This window comes from Hyposmocoma kahamanoa, unplaced genomic scaffold, assembly GCF_003589595.1.
Source record: "Hyposmocoma kahamanoa isolate Upper Pololo Valley unplaced genomic scaffold, ASM358959v1 202, whole genome shotgun sequence".
NCBI lineage: Eukaryota > Metazoa > Arthropoda > Insecta > Lepidoptera > Cosmopterigidae > Hyposmocoma > Hyposmocoma kahamanoa.
Window position 1 is genome coordinate 14,669,756 of NW_020653726.1, and position 11,510 is coordinate 14,681,265.

General features: G+C 42.8%; 1 protein-coding gene across 1 annotated transcript; it reads left to right on the forward strand.

Annotated features, from left to right (window-relative positions):
* Nucleotides 1–4,562: 4,562 nt before the first annotated feature.
* LOC113227145 lies at nucleotides 4,563–10,956 on the forward strand. Its single transcript, XM_026460023.1, has 2 exons — nucleotides 4,563–7,443; nucleotides 10,649–10,956. The coding sequence occupies exons 1-2, from the start codon at nucleotides 4,563–4,565 to the stop codon at nucleotides 10,954–10,956; spliced, it is 3,189 nt and encodes a 1,062-aa protein (XP_026315808.1).
* The last annotated feature ends 554 nt before the right edge of the window (nucleotides 10,957–11,510 follow it).

Sequence of the window (11,510 nt, forward strand, 5' to 3'; positions counted from 1 at the left end):
CCTTGAGAAGGTGTAATATGTGTTTTTCGAAATGAGTTGTTTTATTAAATGGATGTAAATAGTAAAACGACATTGTATAAAAAAAGTGTCGTGTAAATATGATATCGTAAAATAAATTATGTGAAAAATGTTGCTATTGTCAATGAAATAACATTTTGATGATTATGTAGGAACAATTGGAATTACAATTTTAATATTTATTCCCTTGCTTCAAAATTAAGAAAACTCCCTATCGCGGTTTTCCCGCAGGAGTATAGCGTGGAGTCCTTCAAAAGGGGTTTGAGAAGGGTCCTAAAGGGTTTGCAACGCGCTCGTGACGCCGGTGGTGTTACCGGCGTTCATAGGCGACGGTGACCGCTTTCCATCAGGTGAGCCGTATACTTGTTTGCTGCTTACATAATATTAAAAAAAACTTGTACTTTACCTAAAGTAATCGGTAGATAGAAATATTTAGATAAATATTGTAAAAACAATAAACGTCAACATAAAAATTTGAGAAATTAAAACATTCAAGTGGTTGTAATGGGAGAATCATCTTCAACCCATTTATAAGTCCACTGCAGGGCTCGGGTCTCCTCTCAGGCGCGACACTATAGTCCACCGCGCTGGTTGTGAACGCCGATCTGGTTTTCCGGAAGTTGTGAACCTTCTTCGACGTGCAGGTTTAATAAAAAAATAAAATAAATTGCATTTATTTCGGACTTCAACAAAATCCATAAAAATGTTAGTATTTTAGCAAAAACTTAAATGACTATATTAGTACGTAAACTTAAATAAAGAGAGGACCAGTGCCTTAGCAGTCCACTGTCCCATCTGTGCGCAACAACTGTCAAGAGTTTGTGGCAGCTAACGGGCACCCCACGTATTGTCGCTTCGCAGCGCTTGCGCAACGTAGCGTCGAAGCCGTCAACGCTCGCATCCGCGAACATCCCGGACGCACTACAGTGTCGCGGCATCCGCAACAGAACCCTGAACGCGTCGTTGTACTGTACTACACGCATTGCATTTAGTGACTTTTGTGTGTACAGCGATGTACACCTGTAGTTTATGGTAAAGTCACTTTTATCTGTGCCGTACATAGACTGAACCTACGCGTTATCATATTAATCAAGAAATTAAATTTCGCACATAAATTCCGAGAAATTCAGGGGTGCGAGCCTGAGTTCGAAACCACGGCCTCAGCTTGAGAGGCGGTATGTCAAACCTTTAGGCTTATTTGGGAGAACGAGTCTCTCATTATTATGCGAATGTGTGCGTCCGTACACAGCGCGCAGCGGGCGTGAACACATACAAGCCGCACTCAAAAACATTTGTATGGAGTTACCATACTGATCCTATTATATTATGTTTTAACTTTTATTGTCTTTTTCTCTCCACTCCTCTTTATAATTGTCATTTTATGTAACGATAAAAGGCTATTTAGTTAAAAGGAAGCTTACCTCTTATGTATATGGGTCTGAGTTCGATTCTCAGAGGGGACGCCACTGAGTCTTCAATCATTTTAGTCGACTGCATAGGTACTACTTTTTTTGGCAGCGAAGGAAAACATCGTAAAGAAACTTGCATATTAGAGATGGATCACAAATCTCCTCAACGACATGATCTCCCTAGCCTGTATTCAAGGAATGTTGTTGTATCTCCTTAGAATTGAGCTGTTCCCCGCGGAGGCAAATTGTGCAAGCTGAAAGACGAGGTTACAAAAGAACTTTCGCCTACGATTTTAGAAAGCGAACTGATCATTTTTAGTGATATAAGCGGAGGTGACGGACAAGGTGCGCGCCTTGTGGTAAACGACAGGCCTACCCACCCATACAGCCACCCGATCAGGGTGACGACCCTGAGACATTAAGTTGACAAGTCCCATGCGCCTGTATCGCTTCACCAACACCTCACCCTTCAAAGCCGGAACGCATTATTACTGACATTACTGTTTGGCAGCAGAAACAGGTGTGGTGGCGATACATCCCTGGAAGAACTCTTTCACAAATAGCTCTTACTGTTACTAAATCTGTAACTTCTACAGTGCTATAAGTAAATGAACAAGATCCCACTACAGTATTATATTTCTATTGCTTTAAAAACGCAGTAGGAAACATAAACTGACTTAGGAAACATAAATGAAAGCTTTGAGATTGAATGAAACACAGTATCGATGTTGTTGATACAAGATAGGCATCCCGTTTAAATGGCAACAAGAAATCGGAAAAACGGAATACCAATGCCACACATTTTGTCTATCGCCCGACGTTGTTAACTGCCTGGTATTCTAGGTATTATAGCCCGTAAGTTTCTTAACCCTAGTATTCATACACCAGGGAATTTGATACTCCTACGAACGCGGTAATACGTAAGCCTAGATTCAAGCCTATTATGGCTCAAAACAGCTATAGTTTGTGATGATGCTGACGTTCTTCACCGTCATTCGATCTTTTATCACCCACATCGTTACAAGTTCCTGGCCACTTAATTTTAAAATTTTGTATCCTTATTATATATTCGTCCCTCTTCCTTACACTATTACACTCCCATCAAAATTCTCAAAACAAGACAACGTGCTCATAGATTACCCACATATAAAACTCAAACATCACATGATTTACTGTTTTTAAATCATATACTACATACATATACATAAGCCCTTTTGGAATAAGTATCATCGAAATCTCAATTTATTCCCAAAAAATATATAAACACATCTATAAGTTTTTAAATTTATAACTAGTTTTGCAAGATGTAGCTGATTAAAAAGTTCTAATAAATGGAAAATAATAACGTTTATATTTCATTGAACCGAAGCAACGTCAATTCGAAACTGCTTTGTTTTGCATTGAGCTTTGACGCGAGTTTGCCGGAGGTAGAAGTTGTGCTGGCCAGCAATCCTATAAGTGACAACCGTATGATTTTATTTTTTTTAATTTCGAATTTCAAAATACATATATCGAGTTGTCTCGTAAAATTCGATACATTTCATGAATTTTACTACACGTCACTATTAACAACAATTATAGCAATTACCTCCTTCAACGTAGTTATGAATTAAAACGAAACTTGATGAGGGACAACACAAACATCAAAACGGCCATCACAGCGTGCCGGTACTTTAGTAAAGAGTGTTTTATACTGATTTTACTTTTGTACATCATTTTATTATTTTGTTGTCACAGCCTTTTCATTTCTATTTAGAAATAAATTTATATGGACCGAACCTATTCTTTTGTTTCGCTAAGACTAGACCATAAGTTCAGACTGAGACTGCCCCAACTTCGCAAAATTATCCATAAACAGAAAACGCGCAAAAAAACGGCAAACAGGGAATGTGTTATGTATTATGTGCGCGAACTATTTTTCGAAAATAAACGGTAAAATTGATAACTCGTGATTTATGATGCTACTTATGGAGATACGCACGATAAGTAGGTATGAGGGGTCTTCATTGTATACACAGATATAAACAGTCACGCACAACTATATCTATGTACTAGCGTACTAGATGCGGCGTTCCATACACACACTGCGTTTCAATGATGTGCAGTTCCGGCACAACATTTCATTTAGTTGGTTGTCAAATATTCAATGTCAAATGTTCTCTCTAAAAATTAATTTACATCGGTGTGTTGCTCACATTTCGCTATTTTACTAATTGTGTGAACATAAATTTAAAACATAAATTTAAATGGCAGACATATTTGTGGATCCTTTTGAAACTCAATATATTGCAGGTAATAGATATATACTATATTAATTTAGGTATGTTGATGATTTGATACTCTGTTGGACAGGTAGTATGAGACAGCTGGACAATTTTGTAGACGACCTTAACAACAAACATCCAAAAATTAAATTTAAGAAAGAATTAGAACAAAACAACTCTCTCGATTTCATAGATTTAACTATAACCAAAGTAGATAACAAATATGATTTTAAAATTTAACGTAAGCCTACGCATACAGATACAATTATCCCGGCTTCTTCTTGTCACCCCTGGAAACATAAAATGGCTGCTTTTAATTGTTATATACATAGGTTGTTGACTGAAAAGTCCCTCTTTCTAAAAAACGTTATAATTTAGACTTAAATATTGTTTATCAGATTGCACTTTCTAATGATTCGTTTTTTGTTACAAAGAGGGTTCCTCAGTATTGGTCCCATTTAAATTTGAAAATATTGCTCCTCTAAGGGTGGCAAACCAGGGTTTGAATCCAGGGGATGAATCCGGTTTCGCGCACTTTCCGGTAACCGATTTCAATAAAACTTGGCCAATAAATATAATTCCATGAACTTTTGAAGTCGGTTTTTTTTAATGTTACATAATAATAATAATAATAATAATAATAATAAGTGAAAATGGCGTAGGGATGTGACGACCTCATCGCCCACTGGTGGAACGGCACAGTGAATATCATGTCACTTTACCGTTTCAGTAGTGCAAACAGTCAGCGCTTGAGTTCATTGATGTACAGAACCGTGTCAAGGAACTGGTCTCAGCGTTAAATAGGGTAAATAACGGTCTCCCCGGGGTAAGTGAGTGAAAGCCCCGGGTGTAAAATTGCTCATCGTAAATGATGGAGCACAACAGTTACGATGAGCGAATAGGGCCGCTTCCCGGGGGTAATCGCCGGGGCGCGCCTGGAGCTGGGGCTGGGCGTGGCAGTATGCGGGCCCCCAGCCGCGGCAGACTGGCCCGACCATCCGGCCAGTCTACTCACGATCCATCACCACCAGTTGGCATGGTATCGGCAGGGGCTGGGGCAACTCGGTCCCAGCAATCGGTACCCGCCTCTGGTGGAGTACGGCGCCGCATGGCATGGACGATTGATATGAATAAAAATGCCATGCGGGCCTATTTTAGGGCCTCAGGTTCGGGAACCGGACGGACAGGTTATCGAGCAGTAATGTACCGCGAATTTCTTCGGCTGGAGCCAACTTTGACCGTCACAGAACAAAACCTGGCGGACCGAGTTCGGTACCTACAGCGCTCAGGACTTTTTAGCGCTGCCGAACTCGAGCAATTACGATGCGAGGCTGTTCCTCCACTGGAAGAAGAGCCACCCAGGCTGGAGCGCTCTCCTGTTCTCAGCAGGGAAGTTCACAGGGAACCTAGTGCTCAGCAGCCGGATACGGGTGGTACTGAAAGTGATTGGGGAACAGCCGCCCTGGATTTGGAAGCGTTGAGGAGTAGTCTGGAGGAGACGATTCTGGAATATCGCCACGTGCCTCTTGAGCGAAGGCCACGGCTGCCTCGAGTGCCTCTCAGTATCAAGGTTCGGGATGCCGTTGGGGCCATTAACAACATGCTTCCCTCATTTTTAGAGGAAAGCGTAGGCCTTTGGGAGACAGACTCAATTCTCTTCGCTGCCGCAATGACTGTGTGTCAATTTGTCGGCGTCAGGATGCCGCCAACAAGACCCGGCGGTAACCACCAGGTTGGCAGCACTACTCCTAGGACTAGTACTAAGCCAGCCTGGATGAGGCGAATTGAGGGTCGTATAGCATGGGCCAGGGTCCTCATCGGCAAACTGACTAGCTTCAGATCAGGCGTCACAAGGCCGAGAGTGATGCGCTTTGTCCGAGAAGCATTCCCCGGTGAGAACATTTTTGTAGACTCACCGGAGTTTGCACGAAAACTGACAGGGCGCATCGATGATCTGAAGCAGAAGATAGCTGCTTGGGGCAAGCGGATTCGGCGATATTCCGAAAGGGTGAAGAGGTATCGGCAGAATCGTCTCTTCATGAGTGACCAAAAGAAGTTTTATAGGACACTGGAGCGTCCTGATGTGGTCTTGACGGGTGAGCGTCCGGACAAAGCAGAAGTGGTCGCCTTTTGGCGAAGGCTTTGGTCGCAGCCCGTCGATCACGAAGAGGGTCCATGGTTCGAAGCGGTCGAGGGAGCATGTGCAACCATAGCGCCTATGAATCCCATCAGCATATCCGAAGAGGATGTAGCGGTAGCGGTCCGTAAGGCTCCGAACTGGAAAAGTCCGGGACCGGACGGACTGCATCATTATTGGCTGAAGGGGTTCTGGTGCTGCCACGCTACTCTCGCTCGTCAGTTCCAAAGTGCCCTTGAGAGTGGGACGCTCCCAAACTTCTTAACTACTGGGGTCACTCATTTAGCTCCAAAGAGCGATGCTACCGTGGATCCATCACAGTATCGCCCCATAACTTGTCTTTGTACAATATACAAGACTTTAACATCTGTTTTGAGCTCCAAGATAAGTCAGCACATTGTTGATAACAGTGTGATGTCTGAGGTTCAGAACGGATGTAGGGGCGGTAGCCGCGGTAGTAAGGAGCTGCTCCTCATCGACGCGGTCGCTGGCCAACTTGTCAGACGCAACCGTCGGAATTTCTCCGCTGCCTGGATAGACTATAGGAAAGCGTTCGACTCGGTGCCCCACTCATGGCTCTCGAGGGTCCTCGAACTGTATAAAATTGACAGTGCAGTTCGACACTTCCTCGGGCAATGCATGGGATGTTGGAGAACGATCCTGAGTCTGGACGGTCGGCGAATGACGGATGCGGATGACCGAATAGAAATAAGGCGAGGTATTTTCCAGGGCGATTGTCTGAGTCCACTGTGGTTTTGCCTGGCCCTGAACCCTCTGAGTACTCTATTGGAGAGGTCGGGCACAGGCTTTCAGTTTCGGAGAGGTGGGCCGCGAATGCCTCACCTTCTCTACATGGATGATCTCAAGCTATACGGCCCCACAGCTGACAGATTGACGGAGCTGCTGACAATCACCAACGATTTCAGCAGTTCGGTTAGGATGGAGCTTGGGATCGATAAGTGCGCGGTGGTCCATGTTGAGAGGGGACGTGTCATGCATTCTGATGGCATTAATATTGGCACCAATCACCTGCGGGTACTCTCCGAGACTGAAACATACCGGTATTTGGGCATGTCACAGACCATCGGAGTGAAGGAAGCAGACGTGAAACAGGGTGTGTGCGAGGTTTTTTATGGGCGCCTGAAAAATGTGCTAAACAGCTATTTGTCAGGCGTTAATAAGATCCGAGCTTATAACTCCTGGGTCATGCCTGTTCTGATGTACACATTTGGCGTGCTCAAATGGACTCAGACGGAATTAGACGCTCTGGATAGACGAGTCCGCACGACGATGACCTCTCACCGAATGCATCATCCGAGATCGTCAGTTATGAGATTGTATGTCCCGCGGAAGTGTGGAGGTAGAGGCCTATTAAGTGTCAAAACCATGCACAACCGCGAGATATGCAGTCTCAGAAACTACTTTTTGACGATGACGGATGACGTAATTCGTGGAGAGGTTGTCACATGTGATAAAGGGCTAACTCCCTTATCGTTGGCCAAAGAGGAATGGCGAGACCCGGTGGTGCTTAGCACTTCTGACCGCGAGTCCGTATGGAAAGAGAAGGAGCTCCATGGGAGGTTCTTCAAGGTACTCCACGAGCCTTTTATGGACCGTAAAGCCTCCCTACATTGGCTGCGTTTCGGGGACCTCTTTGGGGAAACCGAAGGTTTTGTCTGTGCAATACAGGATCAGGTTATTAAGACGCGGAACTATCGGAAATATATCCTAAAGGACGGCACAGTAGACATTTGTCGGGCATGTGGCCGTCCCGGAGAGTCACTTAGGCATATTGTTTCCGGTTGTTCCGCTCTTGCTAACACTGAGTACTTGCACAGACACAACCAGGCAGCCAAAATATTACACCAAGAGCTCGCTCTCAAGTACGGACTAGTGCAACAGAGGTTGCCATATTACAAGTATTCACCGGAGCCAATACTCGAAGATGACCGCACCAAAATCTATTGGGATCGATCTATTATCACGGACAGGACTATTCTTGCGAATAAGCCTGATATTGTGATATTGGATCGATCGCAGTCGAGGGTGTTTCTTGTGGACGTCACCATCCCGCATGACGAGGGTCTCGTGAAAGCTGAAACCGAGAAACGCCGGAAGTATCTCGACCTGGCGCACGAGATCACCGACATGTGGGATGTGGCCTCCACTGAAATAATCCCAATTGTTTTGTCCGCAAATGGGTTAATTCCAGTCAGCCTTTCTAACAGCTTGAAGCGGTTGGATTTCTGTGGCGTGTCGCTTCCAGCACAAATGCAGAAGGCGGTCCTGCTCGATACGGCACGTATTGTTCGCCGATTCTTGGACCTGAGTCCCTGACCCCGGCCGACTGTGCCATTGCCGGGAAATACCGCCTCTCCCATTTAAAAATTCAAAATTAATTTTTTAGGCCTTGGGAGAGGCGAGAGTTTAAAATAAATACAATAATAATAATAATAATAATAATAATAATGTTTATTTCATAAAATAGTTTACAACATAATAATGAAGTCTCTGACTCCTGAGCTATAGTATCACTTAGTTATTACGCTATTTATTTGTTATGCTTTTTTTCTTTTTCGTTTTTTGTTCATGTTATTATTATGTATCGTAATTGTTAAATGTAGATGTGCTGTGTTGTTCCTTTTTTGGAATAAATTATTACTATTCTATTTTATTTATTCGGTAAAAAAAAAATTTGAAATGAAAAAAAAATACTTTTCCGGTTAGCAGTACATTCCCTAACATCCTGTTTATTTTGCTTCTACACTCTTAAGCGTTCATTTCTATTAAGGTTTTCTGCAATATAGCCGCCATTAGCTTTGCATAATGTCCCTATTAAGTAAATTCTTTTTTCACAGTATTTTAGGCTTCATAAAATTGTTCACCACTGCAATGGCGAAATCTTTTGAAAGTACAGCTTATATAGTTTGTAACGAAAGAAATCTGATCCTCTTAGCAACTATAAGTAGAAACTGTGAAATTGGGCTCTTACCGAGCGTTGCTCTCGTGGCTTCAAATATTACATGTAACTTTTGTTAGATACTGCTATATTTTGATAACATTATGCTTTTTTATAATACCACGTGACGGCACGTACATGTCATGCGCCTGGTGGTAAGTGACATGCCTGTCCATAACAGTTAAAGTGCCGTTCAAAGTTTTTAATCGCAAAATCTAAGAGGCACTGCCACTGCCCCTGTCACAAGTATTGACAAGTCCCATTGTACTCACAGCGCTAGCCGCATATCTCGACACGCAGCGCTCAATAGCATTATGTTTCGGGCCTTCACCAGCTCTAAGATACCGGCAGTTCTCGAGCTTACTGGTATCTGTCGCAGTGACGGTAAGAGGCCTGACGGTATGACTGTCCGTCCATGGAAACTAGGGAGACAGCTAGTAACCTATGTAGACACTGTAGTCCCCTCCCATGTCCTTGCAAGCGTGGGCGACTCAGGTCCTGTGGGCAGAACGGCCGAGAACTGCAAAAGGATCAAATATGCTAACCTTGCCCAGTGCTACAGCTTTGTGCCTTTTGCGGGGGAACCCTGGGTCCGTGGGGACCACAGGTGTTACTTCTAGTGAACGAGCTGTCGGATCGCCTCGTAGAAACCTCCGGTGACCACAAGGCTGGCAACTATTTCCGCCAAAGAATAAGTTTAGCAATTCAAAGGGGAAATGTTGCTAGCCTTCTGGGCACGATGCCCCAGGGTACGTCTTTCACAATGAGTTCTATTGCTACTAGTGTGTAAATATATACAATTGAAAACTGGCAATTCATTGTCACGACTTGTTTCTAATATAAAGACTCTATAATAAATAACTTTCCGATTATCTTACAGTATTGGATAAAAACGGTGATTCTTTTATGAAAAATAGTAATAGACATAATATAAATATGAGGAATAATAATAAACTTGCTGTTCTTGACAGTCGTGTTCATAAAGTTACAAATTCAACTATGTGACTATGTACACGCTTCCATAATAAGATTCCAGTTGATATTAAAAATTTGCCATGACTTAAAAACTATGGAACAAAAGCTTTATACTGAAGGTAGATACGGCTTTTGGATGACAATAATCCATTGTAATGAATTGTTTAGCTTTTCAGGTTATCCTGATTTATTTACAAAGAGCAACTCCTAGAGTTCTCATTCTTGTCAAAGCAGTCTTCCTTACGAATGAATAATAGAGTTTAATCAATGTGAAGATTTCAAGTGTAATTCGCTTACCTGTGAAATGAAGATAAGTTTGAGTATTTAATTTTAGAATCGCGACTCTATCGTATATAAAATGTATTTTATTTTCCTCGGTGTTTCGGACGTGTTGCAACCTCCATGATCTCTGAAGTGAAACACACGCAAGTTGGTTGAACACTGATTTATTTCAATCACACAGTGCGGGACTACCCTCGCATAATATGTTACATGTTTCCCTTTTGAAAAGTTATAAATTTAATATTAACTAAGATAAATACCTTTAATGGTTAGATACAGTTATCTTTTCATCATGAACAATTTAAGACACTTTATATAACAAAAATAATAAATAAACTTATATACTGAAATTTTAGTTAACTTACCAATTCATAAATATGAGTTATTTATGCTTATATTGTTTTGCCATAGTAATGTAACACATTATTATACTTTATCACACCTATCAATAACTCACGGAGTAAATAAACTATTTTACACCTATTATTATTGAAAGATAAAAAAAAAAGTAAATTACACAATTTGATCATTTTCTTAACCTCACATTTCGGGTTTAACTACTCTTTACTTGACCTAACTAATAAATCACTTAACATACGTGCAGTTCGTTCTCTAGACCTGGTAATTGAAACTACTGGTGACGATGAGGGAGACGCTTCCGACAGACTTTCAAACGAGCACCCTTCCTCGTACTCTGTGGCCCCTGGCCGGAGTATCGCATACCCACCCCGCGGCGATGAGCTCGCGCTCTCAGATTGCGAGTCGGACACCCGCTGCTCCTCAGACACCGCTCTCGGTCTGCGTCTACGCACTCCTGTCGGCCAAACCGTACCAAGCTTACTTGAACACGCTGTAGTAAGTGCCTGGGGTCGCTCAGCAGGCCATGCAGACGCTGTCCGCGCCACCAAGTGACCGCGAGTACGTCTATATCGGACGCCGGTATCGTCCTCCACTATATATGAGCGCGGTTCTGGCGCAGGAGCAACCACCGAAACAGGTTTTCTGGAGCCGTTACATACCAATGTTGCTTTGTCACCCGGAAACAAACACCTGAGCGGTTTCGCTGACGCATCGTAATGACGTTTAATTTTCTCCTTATCTAACATCAATCCTCGATAATTGCGTTCATTATCAACACTTTCAGTGAGCAATTTCGGATTGATCGGGAGTTTTGTATTTAATCGCCTACCCATTAATATTTGAGCGGGTGAATCTAACCCGTTACGTGGCGTAGCCCTGAAATTTAACAATGCCATTAAAAATTCCTGTCCAGAATCCACACATTTTTTTAATAAATTTTTTACTGTTTGGACTGCTCTCTCGCTCTTTCCGTTTGATTGCGGGTAATGCGGGGATGATGTGACGTGAGTTACTTCCCATTCGAGCAAAAATTTCTTAAATTCCTGTGAGCTATAAGCGGGGCCATTGTCGGTCACTAGCTCCACCGGTATACCGTGTCTCGCGAA

Bases quoted from the DNA above. Each gene is read 5' to 3' on its own strand.
- LOC113227145 (XM_026460023.1), top strand. From the start codon at position 4,563: ATGGAGCACAACAGTTACGATGAGCGAATAGGGCCGCTTCCCGGGGGT. The intron at 7,444-10,648 runs GTAAAGCCTCCC...ACATACGTGCAG, and splicing joins CCACGAGCCTTTTATGGACC to TTCGTTCTCTAGACCTGGTA.